Source organism: Elaeis guineensis, chromosome 12 (assembly GCF_000442705.2).
Source record: "Elaeis guineensis isolate ETL-2024a chromosome 12, EG11, whole genome shotgun sequence".
Taxonomy (NCBI): domain Eukaryota; kingdom Viridiplantae; phylum Streptophyta; class Magnoliopsida; order Arecales; family Arecaceae; genus Elaeis; species Elaeis guineensis.
In genome coordinates, this window is record NC_026004.2 from 27,455,274 (window position 1) to 27,482,984 (window position 27,711).

Here is a 27,711-nt window from a genome sequence, read left to right on the forward strand (position 1 = left end):
TGATAAGCCAAATACTATTCGGTGCCAATTGAGCTGACAGATCCCATAATAATCGAATAGATTCCGAACAAACTCCAAAATCGAAAAACGAAGACCTGCTCGGAGGTCCTCCACATAAACCGCTACCTGATCGGAAGGAGGAGAATTCACCCGACCACTCGGACCAGGCATTGAAAGCCGGAATGCTCCAGGATGCGGTACTGCCTCCGAAGCCGAACGACATCAGATTTGGATAAGGAAAAAACTTCCACATTCAGATTCAGAAGGAAATTGTTAATCGGATTACCCAACCGACTATCCTGAGGAAGTTCTGCAGGCCCATCTACCCGTTTCTTATCCTTCCTACTATCGGAAGCCATTATCAGGGAAAAAGAAAGACAACAAAGAAGGAAGGGAAGATGAAGAAACCCGGAAGCAAGACTGGACTCCGAAAAACCTGAAGGAAGAAGAAAATAGCTCCCTACACCCACAGCACTTGGCTCTCTGTTGCAGCAGAAGGATGCTTCTCAGTCATAGCAGAAGATCCAAATGATATGGACGACAGACCTTATATAGGCCCCTTAATGGCTGAGATGACTTCATGTAAATCAAGGCTTCTCCAGATTTTGATATGTGGCATCATCTGAATCACAGTGTTCGGACTTCTCAACGCACCGACTGCCAGATCGTGACATGAAGCCACAATCCGCGTGAATTGCCAGGAGCCAACAACCGTTCAATGCATGGTAGCACCTGATCGATTGAAATCAAATCAAATCATATCTTTCTGCCGTCTAGTCACCTGCAACATTAAATAACTATCTCCTCGAAGTGACACTCCAATGATAATTACACAACCTTCGAAACGATAAAGTGGCTGACGGTTCAATTTTCAAAGAAATCATAAATACCAGCAGCCAAAGTGACTACAGAATCCGACGTCAAATCATAACAAAAGATACTCCCATGGTCCAATGTGTCAAGTTACCTTGAACTTGAGAGTGGGGGGCAACTGTTGGGGCAACCAATTCTACTACCCCGACTCACACTCGGCGACGATATCTCCGACTCGACAGCGGCACCCAACTACATGTCGCCGGCTAATGTCTGACTGAATGGTCAAGAAAGTTAGCGACTCAACACACCAATTGCTTAGCAACACCAACACCGAATATCTATCGGCTTTTAACCATTCATACCAACTGACAATGGTTAGGCCAATTGTCTAATGACTGACTACCGATGGTTCAACGGTCGACTGCCAATTGGTAACTCCCGATCAGCCTTTCACGATGCCATCAACATATCCTGACATCAAGTCGGCATTGGTAGGCGTGATTGACACCCGATCGGTATCTACTATATTATCAGTGACACGCTTGAGGATTCCGACATAACATTGGCAACACCGACTACCAGTCGGTGTCATCGACCCCCAGTCGGTTTATCAGAAACCGTCAGCGCAATAAGCGCATAACGATTAGTTTCATGATCAGGCCATTAACTGTCCACTAAGTAGGCATTAACTGTCCACTCCATGACATCACAACACTGGAATAAGCGGGATCCCACGTGCATAACCGCCATAGATGGTTACCAATCGTTTGCCTATAAAAGGGAGGTAAATGAATGGAGATGGTAAGCCAATTCTAAAGGCAGAAATTTTGTCAATTTGAATTTACTACTGTTCGACCAACTCTCCACTTTTGACTTAAGCATCGGAGGGTCTCTGTCGAAAATAACTCCGGTTGGTGTGGACGTTGTTTTGCAGGTTGCTCTCAAGCGAAGCTAGGCGCACTGGGGACTTGGTTGCAACAACTTGTATGCAGGAGTGCTTTAAAATGATTATTTTTATTTTTTTTCCTTAGACTTTTGCTGGAGTTTTTGTTGTTTTTCTTTGTAGATGTCTTTTGTGGTGTGAAGTTTTGATTTTTGTGCAAAGTTGGCTGAGCTATTTATGTGGAAAATTGCTTGGTAGTTTGTTTTGACTTGGATGTGGGAGTGCTTTAAAATTATTCTTTATAGTGCTTGACAAATTGAAGATCATACTCATAGCAAAATGTAGAAGTTACTTAGCTTAGAAGTGTAATTGGAGTGCTCATTCTTTATATTTTCCATTCGATGGTAATTTTTCTATTCCAGATCTCAAAAGTTATGTCAGTGTTTTGGAGAATGGGGTGAAATTTGATAAAGCCCAGTGAGTCTTATGAATAGAAATTTATGGTGTCATGTGTAACTTGAGAAGCAGGATTCTTTTACGTGGTGTGAAATGTCATATTGGCAGGCAGCTGGGGTCATACTAATCTTTCAAGATAAATGGGAAAATGTCGTTGTCTTGATTAAAAGCATTAAGCTGTACACCGTCGTAGCATTCATTTATGGTAAATACTTTTTTTAACAAAACCCTGGGCGGGAGGATTGATATTATAAATTCAGGCAAGGTAATGGTCCCCAAATATTGATTTATACCTGAAAACAAAGGAAATGGACTAAAAGCCAGCCAAATTAGCTTAAATATAGCAAAAATGCCTATATTGCGACATGGTGATTGGAAACGAAAGAGGATTTGTTTGTTTAGGGGGTCTTTTGTTTGTGAATATCGGAGATGGTGCCTTACTTTGTATTAGCATGAATTATCTAATGTAATATAAGATGCCAAAGATTCATAGAAATTGTAGTTTAATCATTTTTTTAATTCGGGGTCTTGCTCATGAGAATTGGAGGCCTCCTCCATTTTTGTGAGATCTTTCTTTATCATTATTGTCCGCTCTTGCTCTTTTCTCTCTCACAGTCTCTTTAAACCATAGAGATGGTTGTAATGGTGAAGTTGGAATTTAAAAGCTTCCCTTGAATTGAAAACATGAACAGAAGGTTCTGATGGCTTTGTCAGCGTAACAAGTGCTAGAAGCTTTGAAACACAAAATACATGGTTGCTCCAGCTTGAAACTAAGGCAATTGTCTGCTGACTATGTTGTTGTTCTCATGCTCCAGCTTGAAACTAAGGCACTTGTCTGCTGACTATTTTGCTGATTTCAAATGTGGTGAAGAGAGAATTGGAATTGCATGAGGGAGAGGGAAGCTTGTATAACATTCCCGAACGTGCAGAGGTTGACATGTGGCCAAAAGAGGTTGAAGCCTATATAACATTCCTGAAAGTGCTGTAGAATGTTGTGTATAGCTTATCAAAGAACTCCACCTAGTTGCTGAATCTTGATGGTTTATTGCCGATCAGCTGAATAGATGTGGATTTCAGAGCCTCCTTATTAGTATGCATCAAGGTCTGCTGTATCGGTACCGGATCCCGTACTAGTGGTGGATAGGTACGATACTGGTACCGACACATGGTACGCTTCGACGTATCGGTTCGATATTGGTACAAATTTTTTTTTTGTTTCATTTTTTTTGGATGTTTAAGTTATTAATTCATAAATACAATCCCAAAATTACATTATATTGCATATTATTGACATATTTGGATTTAATTTTTGAGTTTGGTAGCGGTATAGAGACTCTTGATCCAAAATTTCAAATATATATTTATTTACATTATATTATAACTATATCATTCTAAACTTAAAAAAATATATATAAATATGCATTAAAATGTATCTAAATTTTTAAAGTACAAAGCACAAAGAATGATATACTAACCTCAAGATCTGCTCTACATCTAATTTCTTGTCGAGTATTTGTGATGCTCGTAGATATCTAGATCATTAGCATAATCTGGAGGAACATCAGTCCAATCCTCTAATCAAGATGCACTGTACTCTTGAATATTCATCCCATAAGGCATCCTCTCTGGATTGTAAGACATCTCAGATCTCTCACTTAAACTCTCACTCTGAGAAGTATTCTCAAGATGATGGTATGGCTATGGAGGAGCCCATCCGAATATACTGATAGTAAAATCTGATCCGTAAGATGCTCCAAGCTGCATGGAATAGTAATCACTAAAAGATGATGCCTCGGATGCACTATATCCATATAGATCATAAGGTAGCTGCGGATAATAGGATCCATAATGCGAGGATGATCTAGATACATTCATGGACCTTACTCCACGTGCAAGATCATCTGCAGCTGTATCGTGTGCTGGAGATCTCTAGGAGCCCGTCGTCTATATGAAATCGGCTCCCCACGATCTCTACCGACTCGTCTACCATGGTCACTATCTTGTGTGGCATGTATAAACTGGGACTCACTGGTGAATCGAATATCATCCTGCGGTTGTGTCTCATAAACAGTGGTCTCTTATCTTCTAGTTTCTCCTTGATCATTAGATCTATGACTACTACTACCAGTATCATCATCACTCTCTCTGATCTCCGAATCTGAGCCAGATTGCTCCTGTACTCTCGAGAGTGGTGCACATGCAACTATCTTTTTTTTTTCCCTTGTGCCTTTTTGTGACTGAGTTTTTTGTAATTGGGAGGATGGATGTTTTTTTGTTAACTGCCGACCTCGTCTAAACATCTGTTGCTTGAACCTCTGCGAGGATGTATCGGACATCGAGTTATGTGATGAATGAGTCTCCTGTATCCCCTCAGACTGTGGCTGATCAGCTGAAACCTTATGTGAAATATTTCTTTCTGCCCATTGCCTTAGATCCATCCTGATCTCCCTAGCTACCACACTGGCTGGTCATGGAGGGGATCCCGACTCATCAAGCTCTGGCTCCTGCTGCTGACCTACAAGCCATCCGATGATCGGATCATCATCCTCGTCAGCATAATCATCTAGTGTCGGATCAGTGTACTTCAGTTGTACTTCCTTTTGAATATATTTTAGTCTCAATCTCAGATTATAGTGAATATATACAAGATCATTGAGGTATTTTTGTGTCAGACGATTTTTTTTTTTACTGTGGATAAGGACGAAAGTCGATCAATTACACTCACAGCCATTAGCAGAGACTGTCTGAGAAAGAATACGGACAGCCACACCTCTCAAATATTCTGTGGACATTCCAAAATGAATCCATCATTCAGCTGCAAAAGCAAAATTACATATCAAATTTTATGATATTATTAAGTAAAATTATATATCTATCTATGCTGCTCATTATTGATATGTAATGTGCAGCACATGGGATCCAATATATCTGCGGTCGCTGCTCTGGCAGCCTTATATTATGGTCCATTATCTGTGATGACCTGCATGATATATTGCTCACCTACTGAATCAATCATCTCCTCCATCAGACTAAGGATATATGTGGCATTATGCATCTTATCTGAAGCATCAATTGATTTGTGAAAAAATATTTTTTCATCACAGTATGTCAAAAAATTAATGATGCTCTGTTTAGTAGGATCGATCCAACCATCACACATCACTGTCAGTCCGTATGTAGGTCATTTATTCTTGTAACAAGCAATTCATCTCTGTAGATCCTCGTTACTGTCAAGAAGCCGACTATAAATATCCTTAGGTTCTGGCGGATCTACACCCTAGCCGACAGTCTCTATGGCTGAAATGACAGATCTATAGTAAGGATTGGCTGCTGCATTTGCTGGAATATTACTGAAATGAAATCATGATCCAATAGCTCGCCACATATCCTTCTTCTTATCCTTTTTCATCATAGTATCAATCCTCTGTTGCTTTGAATTCTTATTGGGCAAAGCATGTCGATCCAAATCATGGATGGTGGTTCTTGCTGGAATATCTCTGGAGGACCTCTTCCTACTATCAAAAGCTCCCAACAAAGATGACATACTGTGTCTGCTCCCTCTACCACCGGACTCTCTGACTGAGGTAGTCCTCCTGAACTCGAATTCTCCCCCACCGATCACTGATCCAGATCCCGATTCATAGCATGATGGTCCAAATCGCTCTCTATACTGGGTCATCTCCTCCTGTCGGTACTGATCAGTCAAACTCACCTGAATGACATCCTCAATCTTTGCCTCCTCATCATCTAGAGCGGAAGCCTCTTCTGACTCTCTAGAGTGATAAGAAGGTGGCTCTGCAGCTCGACGATCCACTTCCATCCTTTTCTGCTTTGCCCTTTCCTTCACTGCTTTCGAATCAGCAAAATACTTTTTCATTAACTGTCGGACCTCTTACGGGCATTTCTGACACATGAACACATCAGGATAACCACCAGTCAGATGTTGCTTCAACCTAGTCACCCCTCCTTTTTTGAACTCTGTGTTGCACCATTTGCATCTCCAATGATGCCAAGCCGAGAGTATCTCACCATGATCCCAACCAATGTCATGCTTTGAATCTTTCTTCTTATTCATTTCTGCAAGTATAACCAAACACGATAGTTTAATAATTATTAAAAAATATTACATATAAATTAAAAATTTATAAATTCAAAAAATATGTTATATGCTTCAAATAATATTTTTGAATTAACTGTAATATAACACTAATTTTATATATTTTTTATTATTTAAATAATTATAAAAATATTTTTAATTTCAAAAATTTTAAAAAAATTTGAGGTTTGATTCAAATATTTCAATTGCTTGAATCATTCTAAATATGATTCTTAATTTTTAAAAAAACTCTGATTTTTTATTTTTTTAATTTTTTTAATAATTTTTTTATGAATAAATATATATTAAAAAATATATTATTAATTAAAGTCAATGAACGTCATGCTCTGAATTTTTTTTTATAAATATCTGCAAGTATAACAAAACACGATAGTTTAATAATTATTAAAAAAATTATATATATATATTCAAAAAAAATTCAATAATAATTGTAAAACTTATAAATTCAAAAAAAATATGTTATATGCTTCAAATAATATTTTTGAATTAACTAAAATATAACACTATTTTTACATATTTTTTATTTGATAATATTTTTTTATTATTTAAATAATTATAAAAATATTTTTTAATTTTAAATATTTTAAAAAAATTGAGGTTAGATTTAAGTAGCTTGAATCATTCTAAATATGATTCTGAAACTCTGATTTTTTATTTTTTAGAATTTATTTTTTTAATAATTTTTTTATGAATAAATATATATAAATATTTAAAAAAAATATAATTAATAAAAATTAACGATTTTAGTGTCATCATGTAGATCTTCTAAGGATCTATCACATATGATCAAATCATACCAAAATCATAAAATTTTGACATGATTTTCTCTTATTTTCATACTTCTTCGTTCTTATCTTTTTTTTAACAATAAAAACATAAAAAATAAAATATTTACTAAAAGAATAACACATTACCTTACTTTCGATAAAAAATCAGCATCTCCTCAAACCAGTGCTGCAATTTGACGAATTTTTTTCTTATTTTTTCAGCGTCTCGTTGAGTTTGAGATGCCTTGGGAGTTCTTTGAGAGCTCTCGAGCCTCTCAGAGAGACAACCCACCTGGGCTGTCACTAAAAGACAGCCCAGGCCCCACTCCCCCCTCTTTGTTCACGTGGGGTGTCGGTACGATTTGGTTCAACACCGAACCGAACCGTACCAGTCCATACCGTTCGATTTTGGGCGGTATGGAGCCGAATCGCACCGAACCACGTGGTTCGGTGCGGTTCGGAGTGCTTTTCGAAAAAAACGGCTAAACCAGATTGGCTGGCCGTCGATCCGGTTCGGTACGCCCCGTACCGAGCGGTTCGGCCCGGTACGGCGAACCCTGGTATGCACCAAACACCAAATAGAATTTAGAACCTATCCTCTAACCTTTTGGTGATAGGTCACAGCTAGCATTCTTGACAGAGGTTATCTTGTTGCGTGTTTTATTTTTTTGATTTAGACTAATGATGATTATCTTCCATGTTGACCAGATTTCCTACTGTAGTTCTTTGGAGTTTTAGCACTGGTGAAATATCAACCAATTTGAAGCTTTGACACTAAAAAAGTGAAGGATCAAATTTTTTTAGTGAATTCATGTTGGCAAGGAAATCCAAAATCAAGAGTTACACCCATGGAACATGACAATATGCTTGATGTGTATGTTAATATTAACCTGGACTAGGCTGATTTGGGTCAGGTTGCAGCAGGTTCCAAGGCCTAACATTCTGGTTTATGCCTGTCCATCCTTGACTCAAGTGTAAATTTTCCTGCTATTTAACCCTTAGGTCTGGTGCTAGCACTAAACCCTAATTACCTTTTCTAGTTGGCAAGGGAGGTAGATGGAGGGAGAGGGTAGCATATGTTTTGATGGGTGGTAGAGCATTTAGGTGGTGGCAAGGATGCAGGTGGTGATGTTGTTGGAAGGGTTGTGTAGAGACAATGGTATTAAGGGCTTTCTTTATGGTGATGTTGTTGGAAGGGGCAGGTAAATGCAATGATTTTGGCAAAGAGATAGAGATATACATAGAAAGAGAGAAATGAGGCTGTTAGGATTTCAAAAAGTGGTGGTGTTGGTGCTTTGAAGTGCAAGAAGGCAAGGGAAGGATGCAGTGAAAAAGAGAGATGGGAAAGGAGGGTAGGGAGGAGCAAAATCTTGCTCATCTCTGGTGATTAGAGCTAAGAGAGAAAATAAATGAAAGAGATAATACATATTTAAGCATAGCCAGAAATATAACTTTTCCAACTATTTGGGTTGGCTTTCTGGATCCTCGGTCACATTCATATATATAAACATTATAAATATTTTTTATATGTTTTAACGATGGGTGTCTATCTGGTCAGGCCATGGTAGTTCTCACCTCTTGGTAAGCTTTGACATGGCCTGTATCCTTATTTGACCATATATTCCACAGCTAGCTTTGCCCTATAAGCCAAAGATCTTTGCCCAAACAAACCCCAGTGTTGGCAAAACCACTGCTAAGTGACTTGGCTGTCCAGGCTCTTACAGAGCCCAGACACCTTAGATCACTCATATGCATATTTCCTGCGTGAATAATGATAATAATCTTTTGTTTATATGTTTACCATTTTTTTTTCGAAGTTGCCACCTGCGCTCACAGTTAATAGTTTTTTTTCCATAGGTGATTTGTTTAATCACGTATCTTCTTTCTGATATTCTGTGTAGCCATGTGTACTACATGAGTGGGGATGCATGGAAGGAAGGAGGCATTGATGCAACAGGTAGTAAACTTGTTTAAAGTATCATTTTGTATTGCAGTGGATTAGCTTTGAAAAGAAAATTTGCTCATTTATTTCTAGCTATACTTGAAGCATGCAGGTAACTGACATATACTATGTGTAGATAGTTAATTTTATCAGGCAAAGTTACAAGCTATTTAATGCCATAGATCTTGGAGTCCTAAATCTATTTGTGGTGTACATGTTAAACCTAATTCATCTTTACTATTTTCTTAATTCTGCCAAGATGATTCTGTATATGAATGGCATATCCTTTCTTTGGGTTGTGTAGATGCCTTTGGGCATCCAGACAATCACTATCCATGGAAAGCTTATAATGGGTTATATTAGCTGGATTGATCCAACTTTGGCTTCTGGAGCTGTTAACACCTAATGTTTAAGCCTGACACTTAATACTTTTTAGATTTGTGTCCATCCTGAATTGTTCATTCTATAGTGAAAACGCTCCATCTTCTTATGAGTTTTCAAATTTGGATGCTAACCATATTAAAAAATGTGTGATGACTGAGAATGGTAAGTCATAAAACTGAGACATTCTAATCAGACCTTTGGAATAAGTTAACCCTGCTGCTCCTACCAGTCAAATTTAGCTCAATTTGGATCAGTCACAGATGTGTGTAGGGTCAGCTCATTTCATGTGCAGCACTGTTTGTTGCTTGCAGGTTTATATTCCATCTTCCCAGTCTCTCTTTTGTTTTTCTTAACTCTTCTGAACATTATTTGGGCCTGAGGAATCACCGCAGATATGGTACATGATCGTTTTTAGAAGTATAGATTTTTGCCCCCTTCCCAATTTTCAGCATAGAAATATAACTAAATTTATATTGTATAATGTATACATATTTGAAATTATTTTAGATCCCTATCTATCATGGACCTGGTCTTGCAGATAAGCTCTGCGTTGGAATTCCAAGGCTCTAGCTTTTGAGTTATTGTAGCATGAACTCAAATCTAGTTATCTTGAGACATTGTTTTCCTTAAGGAAATCATACTTTGTATCTGTTGTAATCACTATTCATTTTGATATAAAGCAGCTCCTCGACTGTCCAGTGTTTTTATTGCTTAAGGTTTTAATATAGTAACATTTTAGATGAATTTAGTGTTACCTTGGGAACAGATTGCTTATAGTTTTCCATGATCACTAATGCAAAGAGTACATCTCTATTCTGATTTATTAGGTGTGAAAGGAAGGAAAGATACATATGGACCAAAAATAAGAAGGCTGAGTATGGTCAACAGAGTGCCCCAGAATACCCTACCAGCAACCTTAAGCTGAACAACTTATCATGATCTCTTTCTCATTCTTAGTGATCCAACTTTCTGTATATTGTATTAAGTAAATAATCTTGATCATCAGTCAGCTTGTAATAATTAATGATCTCAGCAGGATGATCCATAAATCGGTAAATAATACAATGCTTGGGCTGCTATCTGCATGCAGTTAGTCCATACTCTGCTTTGATTATTCTCACTGTATGAGCGCCTGATACATAATTTTATCAATGGTGTAGAAATATGATAGATTTTGCTATACTATCTTTCCATTACAAATAAAATAAGAATGATCAATGATACTATCTGTGTGTCATCCTAACTCCTGAAATTTTCATTTAGTAGAAAATTCTTAAACTTCACACAACTATACTTCCAAGTTCAAATTTCTGTTCCTTATCTTTGGTTTTGTGAATAGTTCTATTACTAGATACAAAGAAAACTGACTTGCATCATGTGCAATGTCTTGTATGATTTTGAGCATTCTTTCTCAAATGACTTTTCTACTTTGTGTTAGTTCCAACACATTCCTGGCTAAAATACACCGTTCAATTTCATCTTTTCTAAAGCTAGTCATGGTAAGTAGTCGAAAAGTCATGTTTGCTTGCTCCTAAAATAATCCAGGTATGTAAAAGTGATCTAATTTGCTGCATAGTTATGTAAAAGAAAGGTTCAAAGCTTCCCATTTTGATTCGCATTGGGTTGTACGCTCTTGTTAGAGTAGATTCACCTTGACCCTATGCAAACTGTTCCCCAGTTGCAAATTCCAAGGACAATTAACCAGACCATGATTGTCTCAAGCTGCACTTCGATAAGTTAGCTGAAGGAAGAAGCTGAATTGGCCTTAGCATGAATGCAGGGACATCAAAAAACTGAAATTGGGATTGCAAGTAAGAGAAATTTTAGAAATTCCTCTTCCTTTCCATGGATTTAAACATTAAAGAGAACACTTTTGAGAGGGTTTTCACTCTCAAGAATAAGAGATCTCTTGTTCTCTTGTTTTATGTTGAAGGTTCTTACCTCTTGGCATCTTGCAAACCCCTATTATGTAATTCAATGAGCAATAATATGAAGGGGAGGTATACCATTTCACATCTCTCCGAAAAGGATTCCACCCCTCTATAAAAAGATGCAACCAAAAGATGTATGTGTCTGAAGATGCATCTCTTGAATAATTTCCCCTGAAAATCCACTATATCCCAAGAGATATGTCCTTCAACGAACCCATTGTAGCTGCTATCTATCTGATACATGTCTTTGCTAACTAGAAGACCCTAATTATTTCATGTATATCCAGCTTAATAGTCACTAATTGCTTTCATATTTTCATATTGTAGGAGCTTTGATGGTATTGACTCTTAAAGTCGTTTCATGTGCAATAAATTACGGCGATGGGCTACTAAAAGAAGAAGGACTGCGTGATGCGCAGAAAAAATATCGATTAATTCATTGCCCCTCTATAATTGAATATATTGGTTACTGTCTTTGCTGTGGCAGTCACTTTGCGGGACCAGTATATGAAATAAAGGATTATCTTGAATGGACAGAAGCTAAAGGGGTAAGTGCAGGATGTCATTCCTGTATGCCTGTGGATGTAGACTTATGTGTTTCCCTGCAGGATTAATTTATTTAACTTTTATCATTACTTGTTCCAGATTTGGGCGCATTCGAATGACAGATCATTGCCATCACCATATGGTGCTACATTGCGTGCTCTAGTTCAAGCTGCAGTATGTATGGGACTATACTTGTACTTGGTACCACAATATCCACTTTCTCGGTTCAGTGAGCCCATATATTATGAGTGGGGTTTTTGGCAACGGCTGAGATACCAATACATGTCTGGATTGACTGCCCGTTGGAAATACTATTTTATTTGGTCGATCTCAGAGGCTTCGATCATCATTTCTGGTCTTGGTTTCACTGGGTGGTCAGACTCTTCACATTCTAAACCTCAGTGGGACCGTGCAAAAAATGTTGATATTCTCGGTGGGGAGCTTGCCACTAGTGCAGTTCAGCTACCACTTGTGTGGAACATACAAGTCAGCACCTGGCTACGTTACTGTAAGTTTATGTTCTGTATCTTGCCTGTATTATTGCATGTGCTTATTAGATTTCCTGCCCTCACATTGAATGAGGAAATGAAAGCCTTGTGTGAAGTTGCGCAAATTTGAGTTTGAAGGTGTTTTCCATGAAAGTTCAATTGTTCTATGGCAGTTATATATATCTCGATATCATCCACCTTTTGCTGATTGTTGCCTGTGCATGCAAGTATTCATGTGAAAGATCAAATTATTTGCACAAGCGTGTGTCAAAATGCATCCATGCAAGCCAATGTGATTTATTGCATAGCTTCAATCTTGGATGGTGTTAAATGAAACAGGTTAATTTGATAGTTGAGTCCTGAAATGTTGGCTTTTGCACTGAAATGTTAGCTTTTGGTGAACTTCTGTATGAACAATTAATGAAGCCAAATACTAGGATGTTTCTAATTATGGTTTCAAGGACTTGCATAGACCAATAACATCAGAAAATTTTGTACGTACACTGGATTTTTCGCTTGTTTATCATGTTGCTGAGTGTTTGTTGGTCTGGTTTAACGCAATTATGGCAGTGGAATTTATAAATGGAAGCCCTTAAGTATATGAACACCTTTTTCATCCAATTGGTGAATAATGAATGCGAGCCTGCTCGTTTATTTGCTTTGTGACTGTCTTATATTTTAATGCCAATTACTAATATGTTGATACCAATATCTGTTCTAAATTCTAATCCTTTTTCTCCTCTCATAACTTGCCTTTTTAAGTTTGCACCATGTAAAAGTTCATAATGGTTAGATGATTATCTGAATGAACATGTAATCTGAGATGTCATTTTTATTTTAGATGTATATGAAAGGCTCATTCAGAAAGGGAAAAAACCTGGATTCCTTCAGTTACTGGCTACACAGACTGTTAGCGCTGTTTGGCATGTGAGTATAGAGTTATCTTTCCACTGCTAGAGATATCTCGATGTGTTCATTTCAGTGGAAAAGTGTTTTTCTTTTAAAAATTGCACTATATGAATAATGTGTGGGTTATCTAGTTTTACATTTGTTTTACTGGAATGTTCTTTGTGCAAATTTAAGCCTTATAAAGGACCAATAATGCCCTTAGATGTTCTTTATATATTTATAACATAGAAAATATTGTTTGATTGTATATTGTGCTTGACTGTTAAATATTTTAATCTAGGTGTAAACATGAATCTGGTCCATCATTAGTGCACTATGCAGAAATTTTTCTGGTGTAAATGAGATTATTGTTGTAAAATCTGAAAAATTTCATACAATACAACACAGTGAGATTGTGTCTAATTGTCACATGGTCACTATGCATTCCTGCTAGTAGAGATGTATGATGTTTAAATACTTTTCGTCCCCTATCTATTCTATCTATGGGTACTATGAGAAGCTTTCTCCTTGCTAAGCTAGTCACAATTTTTTGAGCTACCTGATCTGTACTTGTCCTTGTTGATCTATTTTACTATTGTCATTTGGAACTTGAGAGAAGCTAGAAAAAAAAAAAAAGAAAATGTCTTGAAGAGCTTCTGTGCTTCATGCTCATTCACATATCATGTCCCAAATGGTATAAAGTATAATTTTCTTGGATATCAGTAAGTTACTCAATCATCTAATTACCTGTATGGTAATAGGGCTTGTATCCTGGATACATGATATTTTTTGTTCAATCGGCATTGATGATCGCTGGTTCACGAGGTATTTATCTTGAACTTAGCTATTCTACCTGCCTTTATGTATGATTTTTGAACCTTCTATCTCCTTTGGTGATGTATTTTCTTTCTTATGTTTGAGTAGTAATCTACAGATGGCAGCAAGCTATCTCCCCCAAGAACGCTTTGCTTAGAAAGATGATGGCATTTGCCAATTTTGCATACACGCTACTTGTTCTTAACTATTCCTGCATTGGCTTCTTGGTCAGTTAGCATCTTATTGGCATTTCTATATGTTTATTCTATGGAAATCAATTTTTCATATGGTAGCTGAAATTTACTTTACAGAGCTGCTCTACTTTTTATTTATTATTTTGAAGTTTTATTGATCTGCTTGGTTATGCAGTGCCATTTGCTTTTCTTTGGCACATTTTCGCGCCAGTTACGGGTGCCCATTTACAAACTGTTTCCATGACACATGCTTGAGTATGTCCACACACACAAAAAAGAAGAAGAACGAGAAAAAACAAATATTTACATTGTAGTCTAGTATATAAATTGTTCCAGGTCCATGATATAGAGTTTGTATGTGTTTTTCTTTTATTTTTTATTTCTAGAAAGGAGGGAAAACCAGCCAAACTTTTTTAAAGTAATGAAAAATGGATACAACAGAACAAAAAAGAACATAGAAGTTCTCTGCTAGGGGAGACTTAACAGCTGTCCAACAGAACTAGATTAAACACAAGTTGGTACTCCATGTGGAGGAAGCCGTCAATAGCTTTTTGAGTAACCAGAACTTCCCCAAAATTTCAGTTTAATGTAGCTGAGTTATAAAATTGATCAGTCCCATGCTACAGAGTTCCTCTATAAACTCCAGAAATAAAAACAATGTGGTCTTGCTTGGAATGTGTTCCCAACTGAGGCACTGAATCTAACTTATGAGGTGAGTTCAGTGGGCTTATGAGGTAGCTAAATTTCTCTGCATTTATTATTTCTTTAGATGTTACGACGCATTTTCTTTAAACTAAACTTACATTTTCTGAATATTGAGAAAATATTGGAGCATTGCAACATCAAATTCAGAAAAGGTTAGAGGAAGGTGAGCTTTTTATTTATGTAGGTTTAGCTATCTAAAACTCATATCTCATATGCATTTAGATTGTCATCTGTTAGCATGTCATTAGAAAAAGAAATATTTTACTTTTTAAACATGTTTCTAACAATAGATCTTGATATAAAAATAAAATTTCAATTATTGTAGAGCGGAATCACCATAGTAATACATTATTGAAAAACATGCCTAGATTAGTTTGTTCATTATTTTATTTTATATTATTTATAATTTTATTGACATCTTTGTTTTTTTCCCCCTCATCCAAAACTGCTGAAAGTAGTCAAAACCAAAGTTGCCAAAACTTGATCTTATGTTTTTTTGGTTAAAGTTGACCCAAGTTAGCAAAATAGAAACTAAGCTCTGTACTTTGGCTCTGGATCTAAACCTCATCAGAAGCTGGAATGTTTATTTCTCTTGATCGAATGATGAGCATATTTTTCGAGGTCATTTCTCATATTGCACTGCTTGTATCAAAAAGGCAGACCATATGCATCTGATGCCTTTGATCTTCTTTCAGGTACTAAGCATGAAAGAAACCGTTGCTGCCTACAGGAGCGTATATTTTGTTGGAACCATTGTTCCTATCGTGTTGATCCTACTGGGTCATATAATCAAACCAGCCAAACCTGTTAGGCCTAAAACTCAGAAAAGCCAGTGAGGCAAAAATCATATGCCCTTCCAACTTTGCTGGAAAGAGGTGAAAGAATATTGCAGCCTCTAATCATAGGCTTTTTCTCTTTCATAGTCTTTCATTTTCTCTGAATTACGAAGTGATCTTCATGTTGATTTGAGTATAGCATGCTTCCATGCATCCCTGCAGTTGTTCAAGCTTATAAACTTAGTGAAGTGATGGATAAACCTATTTGGTCATATTTGCTGGTTCTGTGACATGTTTTCTGTGAATGTCTGGCCAACTTGCTCGTGTGACCTCTGAGATGGCATGCATATATGCAATCTGAAGTTGTCAAATGTGGTATAAGCTATTTGTTGGAATCTGGTGCCTCAAGATTCGGTCCGCAGTAAGCTTAAAACGAGGTTTAGGACGACGAACAGAGTCTTACGAGTATAAGAATAGTTCAAACGGAGTTCAGACAGTGAAGATACATACGAAAGAAGTCTGGAAAGGAGTTGGCAGAGGCCGGCGGTGGTGGTGTCAGAGTAAGTAATATTACAACAAGTGGTATCAGAGTCAGATGATACAGGTGTGGGTTGCGGCGGTGGTGATCAAGATTGAAGGTAGAGAAGACAGATGCAATCAAGGTGGATGCTCTCTTGTGCAGGGAGCCGTTTATCATGGAAGATGTCAGTAGGAGTCCAGTGCAAGATAGAGCTTCGGGTGGAGGTGGATCGAGCACGAGACTCGGATTGAGATCGAGCAGTTTGGCTTGACTCTCATGCTTGCCAATCCATGAGTACCCCAGGACATGGGGGCAAGATCATACAGGAAGCTTTAAGAGTAAGGTGGAGGCCGAATATCGAGTCGAGGTGAAAATTGTTGAAATTTGATGCCTCAAGATTCGATCAACAGTAAGCTCAAAATGAGGTTTAGAATAACAAACAAAGTTCAACGAGTCTAAGAACAGTCCAAACGGAGTTTAGACAGTCAAGATATGTGTGAAAAAAGTCCAGAAAGGAGCCGGAGGGGCCCTTGGGCAGGCGGAGGCTGGCGGCGGCATGGGCCAGGCTTGGCGGTGTGGGCGCGCGTGGATCAGCCGTGGGCGCATGCAGGCCGACTGGAGGCCGCAGCCCATTGGTATGCACGACAGCGTGTGCGGGAGGCCCAGGAGCAGTGGTCGGTCCATGGTGGATCGATGGGTGCATGGGGAGCCGCATGGACCTTAAGAACGTTTTCCTTGTGGTTCTCATGGTCCACGATGGATCGGAGTAGTTTCTCAGGCGATTTCTTGAGTGTTTGCATGATCAGATGGACAAGGGATGATCTTGCATGTGATTCGTCGGCTTTGGGAGGTCTCGATCGTAATTTGGACAATTAGGAGGCTTGATCGGGTTATAGGATGCACGATCTGATGGTAGAGAAGGCTTGCGGCATGGATTGGATGGCGTATTTTCTAGGGTTTAGGTTTGGGGCTTTTAAGAAGGCCACTGGTTTGAGGAACAGAGGGTCTCAGGAGCTTTGGAATTTCAGCAGGACGGCACAGAGGCCGAGGCAGGGAGTGCTAAGTGTGCAGTAGCGCATCCCTGGTGGTGCGAGACTGAGAGAGGACGGTAGTGGTGCAGCGCTGAGAGAGGTATCTCAAAAAGATCATCAGTAGGTCTCAGGGAGTGCCAAAGGCATCAAACAGCTGAGAATGTTCTAAGGACGGTCCGTGGAGTGGCCGTGAGGGTAGGAACAGGCTGGGACATGATGTAGCAACTGAGAGTCTCACATGGAGTGTCCAAGGGTGTTGAGGACTCTGATATTATAGGCTGTGAGAGAGCCTTTTTGGGATTACTTTGAGAGCATTGTATGAGTGAGTGCTTCGAGATTGAGAGAGGCGGTTGAGAGTTGAGATTGTATCTCCTTTGTATTTTGTTCTTTATGAGAAGTAAAGTCTTTCATATCTCGTAGATGTAGGCACTTAGGCCAAACCACATAAATTGATTGTGTGTCCTGTTTATTTCTTCTCTCTTGTTTCTTGCTGTAATGATAGGTATCAAAATATTGCACAACAAGTTGTATCAGAGCAAGTGATATCACATCACTATTTTTCTATCAGGCAAAGGTAAATAGGTGCTTTTTCATATCTATCTAAATGCAAGATACCACCTGCACTGGTTTGTTTGGAAGTTTGTGTTCAACAAGCATTCTTATCTATTCTTTGTATGATGATATAAAAGATATCCCAATGCATGAGGCTTCCGTCACTGCATAATCTAGAGTGTCAGATATACGTAGCATTTGGCAAGGCTATTCTTTCTATAATCTCTCTCTCTCTCTCTCTCTCTCTCTCACACACACACACACACACACACACACACAAAAAAAGACAGGAAAGAGAGGCAAGGTCAATCTCTTAATTGATCAGGAATCAGATTGCAGGTAACCATCTGCCAAATTACTGAAGCATCTTTATGAATCCTCCACCTACAAATGGAAATAGAAAAAATGTGCTTGGATGAATAATGAACTTGACATATCACAATTTTAATTCTTTTTAGAATTCTAGCCATCATTTAATGAAATTGAGTGCTTCCGCAATGAAATCTCTCACATAAAACCTAAATTTGTTAAATTGACAATTTGCCAAATTCATGCTTTCTATCTTTATGATTTGTATTTCCGATTCGGTACTTCGTTTGACATTAACTCAATGCTGAAAGCCCTAGTGCTGCTGTATATTTATTTATTTGCATGCTGGCACCTATATTTCATTGAAAACATGAATATGGTGCACAGACAAGGTTAAATATCAATTGAAAAAGGGGGCTCGATCTCCTCAATCTTTTTGGCATACTTACGGGGCACCGTACAAGCGCATTGATTCCAAATAGTCTGAACCTCTGCAAGGATCAAATTGCTTCAAATCTGGATATTATAATTTCTTCTCTTCTGTAGTCTCTCTTGCAGAATCACAGCAAGGAATATACGAACCAACATGCCGCTCTTAGATATTTCTTAAGCCTTTTTGTATTTTGATTCTCCATAAACCCTGATATTGGAAATAACAAGGCCTTTTCTTTCTTAAGCCTTTTTGATAGAATTGAAGAATCATACAATTTTTGTATGAATACATCTCATAAAATCAGAACATAGAATATGTAATAGAAGAACAACAACACGTGTATCCCACCAACAGGGCTCCAACAGAGTGGTCCACCGCATAAAATCTAATGCCTATAAAAGCATCTCAAAAACAGATGGGAAGATGTTTCAGTTGAGGACTATGGGATGGATAATATGGCCGTTCATGTCGTGATGTTGTAAGATGATTTTTTGCTACAAGCATTTGTTAGGCAAATAAAGATATCCACCTTAGCCAAATAAAAATATTCACCTTCTCCAAAATAGGAAATCTCCAGATGTTAGTGGGAAATTGATAAATCTTGCATCTAAAATTCAAAAATTTTATAATAGTATCTGTTGGGGGATACCGACCGACCGACTATCGGAGGGCCCGACCGGCTGGCGGCCCGACCGACCGACCGACTATCGGAGGGCCCGACCGACTGGCGGCCCGACCGACCGACCGACTATCGGAGGGCCCGACCGGCTGGCGGCCCGACCGACTAACCGACGGCCCGACGAACGACTCTGACTGGCCGATCGTAAGTCGGGCGACAGGCCAACGGACGCCATCAGCGGCTAACCGCGGCCATTCCACGGTCCATTCCCGACCGACTGAACCCAGAGGTCCGGTAGCCGACCCACTTGAAGCTCGCTGACCGACGGAGGAGTCCGACGCCACTCTTCTGGCCACCGACCTTGGGTCGGCCGACTCCACCAACCGCCGTACGGCTGCCAGACGTTGTCAGCTCTGACACGGACATGCGGCACAGTTACCTAGGGGCATTGTCCCGCCGAGAGCCGGGTCAACCCTGGTGATTAGACGGCTACACGGCGACATGACGTTTTCACGGCGGCTCTGACAGCCTGCAGTGAGTTGACAGTTCCTCACTTGTCCGCGCCATTAATGATGGCGCCATACCGCGCTCCACTATATATACCGGGGAAGGCAACAGCGCAAGGGGTCGATCCGCCCGTCTCTCCCACATACGCAGGCTCGCTCCTCTCTCTCTCTCTTTCTCAGAGCTCTCTGTCTGCATTTCACTGTTGCCCAGTCACCTCTCTGACTTGACCGTCGGAGGGTCCCCGCCGGAGCCGCCTCCGGTCAGTGCGGACTTCCTTTTGCAGGTGCACGCTTCCCGGCGATCGGACGACGAGGCGATTGGCCGCAACAGAGTATCTAATCAAGAAAGTCTCTTTCCTCACTCCTTGGCTAGTAGTCTTAGCCTATTCGTCTAACTCTGATTTATTTGCACTTCTTCGAAACTAGCATACTTATTGATATTTACTATCGACTCTTCGATGCAAGTCAGCCACCATTGCATCCACATCAGAAACTTGATCAAAGACTAGAGGGGAAAAAGATCCCAAAAATCATGTTTTCTGAACAACCGATCAGACCAAGTCAATCACCATTGCATCCACATCAGAAACTTGATCAAAGACTAGAGGGAAAAAAGATCTCAAAAATCATGTTTTCTGAACAACCAGTCAAGCTAAAATTTTATTGAGTTTTCTCTAAGAGGATAACACCCGAGATGTTGACTTTGGCCTTCAAAATATATATTTTTTTTAGAATAAAAATAGATAAATTAGATAGTACGAGTGTAAGGTCCTATTTAAAATTGCTGTTGGCAGTAGAGCTTTTGAAAATAGAGCTTTTGAGAAATAGAACTTTTGAAAATAGAACTTTTGCAAAAAGCTATTTGCTGTTTGGTAACCATATTGATAAAGTACTTTAAGAAAAGCAAAACAGCTTCCCAACATTAGCCAAAAAATATTTTTGCAAAAAGCTTCAAAATACAATTTTTTCCAATTAGACCTTTTCAGGTTTTTGGCAAAGTCAAAATAGTTTTTTAATATTTTTATCAAACATCACAGTATCATTCCAAAGTACTTTCTGAAAGCCAAAAAATATTTTCTGGTACTCTAAAAGCTTAGCCAAACAGGATCTAAATACATCCATGAGAATTGGCAAAAAAAATTATTAAACAATAGATGAGGAAGATTTGTTGTAGATCTCATAACGTAGATATGGTATGATTACATAAGATGTCACGCGGTCAGCTATATTGTTAGCTTCCCTGTAGATATGAGTAACTTCAATAGAATGCAATGTGGGCATCATTCTCCGGTAATCCTGTAGAAGATGGTGGAAACTAATTTCACAGGTCATCTAACAACTATCATATATTCTTTCTTCAAATAAATATGAGTCACTCTCAATATCTGAATAGCATAATTCAGTCCTTTTCATATGGCACCTAGTTCTTTCATTGGAGCAGTTGTACCAAAAATCCTGACACCCCTTTCAAACTCAAAGTCAGTGGTAATCTACCATCTCACCAAATGGAATTCCTTCTATAGTTTAGCTATCCAACAACCCTCTTTGATCCTGTGAACCTAATAATTTTTGCCATCACCTCCTCTTCAAGAGTGCTAGGTTTAGGTCTCCTGAATCTTTCATGCTCGCTTCCCTACTCTCGCGACTTGCGCACCTTTCTCCAATTCACCAGACAAAAACTACTCTTAACATCATTTAAATCCTTCGAAAGACAAGAACTTCTGATTTTATTTTTTCTTATTACCACCAAACTTGAAGCCTAAAATACTAGCATATGGTAAAGACCAATCTAAAGCATTTTTTCCCACTTTCTCAGTAAATGTGAAGCCGATCCAATCTTTCAGAGCACCCAGTCTGAAAGCAGCTATATATATATATATATATATATATATATATATATATATATATATATATATATATATTTGGCGTGAAAAGAGGACTTTTTGCAATCAAGCATCAAAGAGACTAAGGCAACTAGCCACTAATCCTCATCTTTATTATTGCTGGTTGAATTCATATGGTCGAGCAACAAGTCATGTTTTTTATAAATTTGGATCATAAGACTCAATCGTAAGGTATAACTAATTGATCCAAACTAATTAGAAAAAATGATTTTTATTTAGGACCTATAAATCTGGTTAGGCCATGTAGGAATTCAAGCCAAACATATAGTTGAGTTACAATTAGAGTCCTATGATGAAGACTTTTCTGGATGAATCCTCTTCTCTTCTGACCACCACAAAATCTCAAAGATGCTCTCTATCAAGTTCATGGTGCTAGAGAAGAAAAGGATTTAATTCGTTGCTGCTTGTAGAAGAGTTCTACATGAACAGGATTATTTAGAGATTAACCTGTCTCAACCCCAGTTCCTTTTATCCTACACATCATCATGACATATCTTGGCAACATGGTCACACTATTGTGCCATCAAAGCTTGTATTAGTTCGTGGTGATGTATGGGTATAAAAAAAAGCTGTAATCTCATTGCCTCAATTTAGATATTGAAGTATTTATATTTTAACTATATCTAAAGTTTGGAATAAAAATTGTATGCTAAATATAAAAATGTTGCTTTACTAAGGATACAAGGAGGACTAAAGATTTGTTGTCTGTCGGACAATATTTTTTAAAATTGATGGCTTGTATTTTTGCAGAATGACTGGAGCAATCGGAGCATATCACAAAATTTTACATAAAAATAATTATAGATGCACAAGATACTTAACAAAAGTACATAATTTTATAAGCTAAGTTTTTCCAATTATTCATGATGGCATAACAATTGATCATGAAGTATGAAGCATCAAAGCATAAAAAAACATTAGTTTAATAACTTGTATCTAGTTGCTTATGTTATTAAATGATGATTAGAATATTATGAATTATCGTCCATCTTAAAATTTACATGCTTCCTTGATAAAGTATCTGACACTATCATAAATAGTAAAAAAGATAGAAGATTACCTTGTTTAAACTATTGTTTCTATTCTATATATCGACCCAATATCTCATTCAATAAACAACAAGATATTGTATTTTGCAGACAACCCCTTATCCATTAAATCCACCTCTTGTCGAATCCGGTGCTTTAATGATGTTGTTTATGTAAGATTTCTTTTCTTAGTCCCCTTTTGTTTCATTTACTCTTGAACCAATGCTTGGATAACTTCAACAATTATTTGTGATGTACAATTTATATCAAATATTCCTAAAGTCCAATATTACCAAGATGGAGAAGACAATGAAAAGCCTATTGAGACATATTAAGTCCATGTGATGGTGAATATTTGCTCATTTTTAGCAAAAGATAAAGAATCTTTTCCATTGAGGATGTAGCAACGATGGTCAGTAAAAATTATGTATCAAATGCAAGTGAATCAGGATAAATTCTGAAGCATATGCACTGTAGATAGCGTGCAATCAAGAATTGGTGAAATAGATGGAGTAGCACGGTGTGTCATCCACTGTAGGATTTGACACGATCCAATTGCACCCGGTGCATGCACGTGCTGTATGCTGTAGAGAGAGGTAAGGTATGGTGAGCACAAGATGGTTGGGTTCGTGAGGAGGAAAAGGAGGGGAACTAAAAATGTCCCTCAACATTAAATTCAGATTTAGCTTGTACTTTTTTATTTTTGGCTGCGGATCCAATAGGTTAAAATACTAAAGTGCATAAACAGCAGTAGAGAATGTAGCGGGCTAGTATGATTACTTTAACATATTTTTTTAATAATTATTTATAGCATTTTTTTTTATTTTTGACCTTGGTTGCCTCTAATATCTTAGTAAATAATAATCATAATTTATCATATTTTAATAAAATATAATCTAAAATAACAAGATAAACAAAAATCAATGAAGATTAAGAGAAGAGTGCCAAAGGTGAAGCAAAAGCATATGGAGTTACTTTTGAAGAATTATTCTTTTAAAATTAGATGATCATAGTATTAGCATGTTCTCAAAATGCATAAAATATGATATAGCTACAAGTTATATACACAAAGTCAATTGCCTTCCATAAACCAATGATGCGATGTTGTGATCTTTTTGTCACCTTTATTAAGTCCAAGTTTGGCCAATGTTGCTAATAGAACTAGAATTGGGCCAGACTAGGTCAAGCTATATCCTATCCGAGCCCGGGCTAAAATTTCTATTCGGGCTTCAAGCTAAGCTTACGTTCGAATTTTTTGAAAAATTCAAATCTCGAGCCCAACTCGAGCTGAAGCTCAAGCTTAGTCCAAATCTGATTAGACTAGCACGAGTTATCCATTTGGATCGAAAATTGGGTTAGGCCGAACGTACAATTACAAGCATGCATATTGTGTTGGAAAGCTGAAAATAAAATATTAAAAAAGATTCAACATGTCATAAAGAATCAACATGCCACAACCTCTAATTTGTATTCTTCAAGGATTTTCACCAAAAACAAATGGTCAAACTCTCATTAAGTGCTAATTTGACTAGTAGACTAAGTCTAAGTGCTCGAGCTTAGGCTCGATTGTGAATTCAGGCTAGAGATTGAGCTTGAATTTGGACTTAAACTTGGACCGGGCCAATGTTATACTTAAGCCTAGCCTGAAAAAAATGAATTTTATATCTAAGCCCAAACACAGCTTTGTATTATTCAGGCTAGGCCCACAGCCCAACTTGAAGTTAGCCTAGTCCAATGGGCTTTGGGCTGGTGCAAGCCCATTTATGGCCCTCCTTGCTAGTAGCTTCACCACAAGGAGGAGTCTATCAAATCATTTGGACAATCCCTAATTCCTCCAATTCCAAAATGAGATCAAAATTCTGAAATGAGAGATAAAAAATTACATCAGCCGAAAAATTAGAGTCCACTTATTTACTCACTGCAAATTAACTAGTCCCAAATATCTCACCCTTTAATGTCACGTATCTGTTTTAAACATGTACTGCCTCTCATTACCGGACACTAGGAATTAAGAAAAAGCATTTGCATTGAATTTGCTATGCTGGTTTACCTGAAATCGTGGATGCAAAATCAACTTTGGACCTATATAACCAGAGGTGCCACTTGGTTGGTTTCAACACTGAACTCAGCACATAACGTTTGGTTTGGTTCGTGTTGGTCCCTGTATGTTACTCATCTTGGATGGTAAACATGTATCATATAGTCAAGTCAGAATTTTCTCGCTTTTATTTGGTGATTTTAGTCAGAATCAGGTTTGCCATAGTTGGAGAAACCTAATCCAATCTAAAACTGAGCCAACTCAAACTTGGTCTTGCCTCATCCACTATGATCACCAAACAGGCCCTAATCTTTGATATAACTTGTTCTTAGTTTATCCGGTCCAAAAAATTATGCTCATCTAAGAAATTGTTGGTTGTGCCTATTTCAAGCTAGTTGATCAATATAAGTTAGTCCTTAATCTTAAATATTGGTAGAGTCCAGCCAAAGACCATATGAAATTCCTTACCACTTCCTCTGTTGTGAAATATTACGGCTTTTCCGTTAATTGTCCAATTTAGCGGAATCTACTCCCAGATCTTGTATCATGTTTGGAAAGTACTACCATAATTGGATCTAATATGATGGCAATATTTTACAAAAAAAAAGGAAATAAAACAAAGAGACGGCGATAAATGGCTGTGAAATCCGAGGTTTGCCAATCTAGTAAGATTGTGTAAAAAGAGGAGAAATTATTGTATGCGCTGAAGCGAACCATGGCAAATCCTGAAGCATGTACACGATGGATATCATGCAATCAGGAATTGGTGAAATACAAGGGGTAGCGTGGCGTGTTGTCCACCGTGGGATTTGATATGGTCCAAGTGCATCTGGTGCATGCAATATGGAGGCATCAGACAGCTCCCAACGTAGTGAAAGCTCCATCCCATTCAGGGAAAGCTGAGGAACTCAGACATCACGTTTGCAATATTGTGGTGCCAACCGCGGCCGGCGACGGCCCGGATCATGGAAAAAGACGTAAATAAACTAAGAACATACTTTAACAAGATGGTTAAGTTCTTCAAGGAGGGATTAAAAAGGGTAGAGGTTAATGGCATTATACTCTGATTGGGAGAACACTTGGTAAGTAAATTAGCCTGGATTAGCTTACCCAAAATCTAAAGCAAAAATGGAGGCTATCAAGAGACTGAGAGATATTTCCAATCAAAGCAAACCGCTGAAGACTTCAGATTTCTCATGAAGGACGATCCGATCAAATTCACCATCAAGGGTCCTAGGGTTGTAGGTGGCCAGGTTCTTGCTCTGCAGCCATGGAAACCAAACTTCGAAGCCTCTAAAAATCCTATCAATTGTATAGTCGTTTGGATGCGAATGGATGAATTGCCAGTGGAGCTCCGGAAGAGAGACAAGATTCTAGAAATAGCATCCATCGCCGCAAAGTCATTGTGGTTAGATGAATGGACTGAAACTGATAAAAGCTTTTTTTTTTTCTAGTTTCAAAAAAAAAAAAACTTTGCTCATGTCTATATTTTAGTTGATTTATTCGAATCATTGGTACCGGAGGTGGATCCTATTAGGAAATATGTCCTAAAGCCAATCGTTTGAATGATCGTGTTCTTTATAATTATATATGAATTATAAATTAATAAAAATTATTTGATATTTTTCATCATAAGGTGTATATCTTCCTTATATAAACTCATGTGTTGAGATGAAGTACTTAGAACTATATGATAATCGATAAAGAAGGATTTATTGAATAGTTCTTAAACATGTTCGCGACCAAGTGATACGTTATTAAGGGACGATGACGTTTATCAAGTGTAGGTCATTGTATGTCATATGGGTTGGTTGTCCTCGTAATCAAGGAGTGTGGAGACACTAGTATGGTATACAGATGAGATATAGGGGTACATCGTCATTGAACAAGTGACTTATTTGCAGAGCGCTCTGCTGTCAAGAGCAGTTCGCGAAGCGTATAGGCATAAATATTCCTCAGACCTGAGATCACCATAGTAACTTGCAAGCAACTCACTGTGCTTTGATACCGGACTACCTGCATTTCAAACTCAGTAACGGAAGGGTACTGGGTACTGTCAAGTACTTGCGAAGTCTGTATGTAGATCAAGATGGGATTGACCCTTCCATATTATAGGAGATATTGCAACACTGTATTTTAATTTAGTAAATCCTGAGTCTGGATAATCCATATGATGGATGTAACAAGTTGAAATACAATATGAATGACTCTTTTCAGAGTTGACAATTAAATCATAGGTCATCTTCGAGCATTTGAGATCAAAAGGATGAATTATGCAGTAACCATATGCATTGGTTCTTGAATATTATCTTGCATATATTCGACCTATCTAGATATCAAAAATCATTGCTAGATGGTAACTTTGATTAGTACAGAAAATAATTCCTGTGCTACAGGCTTAGTGTTCAAACCTATGAGTCACGCACAAAGTCTGGCAACATAGGAAAGAATTGACCTAAGTCTATGAGTTCAATTTGAAAATACGTGACTTGATTGAATGAATAGATTAGCTTAATTAAGAATTAAGTTAGAGTTCCTATGAAATTAAACAAGTTGACTATGTCTAGCTAGCACTGGACATGAGGTTCAGGTTTAATTTCAGAGATGATAATGATCTGATCAATAATCCAAGAGATTTGCGAGAGATTGAATTCAAGGATTAATATATTTCAGATTAGATCTAATTTAATTAAGAATTAATTGGATTAAAAATTTAAGTTAGACCTGGATCAGAATCCTAATTAGATTAGGATTGACAGGCTTTTGAAATCTGGTTCAAATCAGGTTTGAATCGGATCCAAAATGGATCAAATCTAAACCCACTTGGTTTAGAACCAAGAGTCTCATGTATCTGAAACTCTCTCTCATAAGGAGGCCAACCAAGAGGAGAAGGGGTGGTGATTTTTTTTGCTCAGAAGTGCATGCGCATGAAGGTCTCGCATGAAAGGTTGTTGGGCGCTCTCCTTTCTCATGTAGGATTCCTATTTAATTAGGAATCATTCTCACTTGGGTCTCCTAATTTAGTTAAGACATTGAATCAGATTGTGGCACCTCAACTATAA

The 27,711-nt window shown here is 37.9% G+C and overlaps 1 protein-coding gene and 1 pseudogene across 2 annotated transcripts in view; one reads left to right on the plus strand and one right to left on the minus strand.

Annotated features, from left to right (window-relative positions):
- LOC105054597 (lysophospholipid acyltransferase 1) overlaps positions 1-15,981 on the plus strand; it is a 32,481-nt gene extending 16,500 nt beyond the window's left edge. For both annotated transcript variants that reach the window (XM_010936141.4, XM_073247049.1), the window contains exons 2-8: positions 8,941-8,996; positions 11,624-11,844; positions 11,942-12,350; positions 13,172-13,257; positions 13,980-14,043; positions 14,143-14,261; positions 15,629-15,981. In XM_010936141.4, coding sequence (XP_010934443.1) covers positions 8,941-8,996; positions 11,624-11,844; positions 11,942-12,350; positions 13,172-13,257; positions 13,980-14,043; positions 14,143-14,261; positions 15,629-15,769 — 1,096 coding nt within the window. In that variant the 3' untranslated portion in view covers positions 15,770-15,981. The remainder of the gene's footprint in view (positions 1-8,940; positions 8,997-11,623; positions 11,845-11,941; positions 12,351-13,171; positions 13,258-13,979; positions 14,044-14,142; positions 14,262-15,628) is intronic.
- LOC140852903 (uncharacterized) lies at positions 3,650-6,032 on the minus strand (annotated as a pseudogene).
- Positions 15,982-27,711: the final 11,730 nt, after the last annotated feature.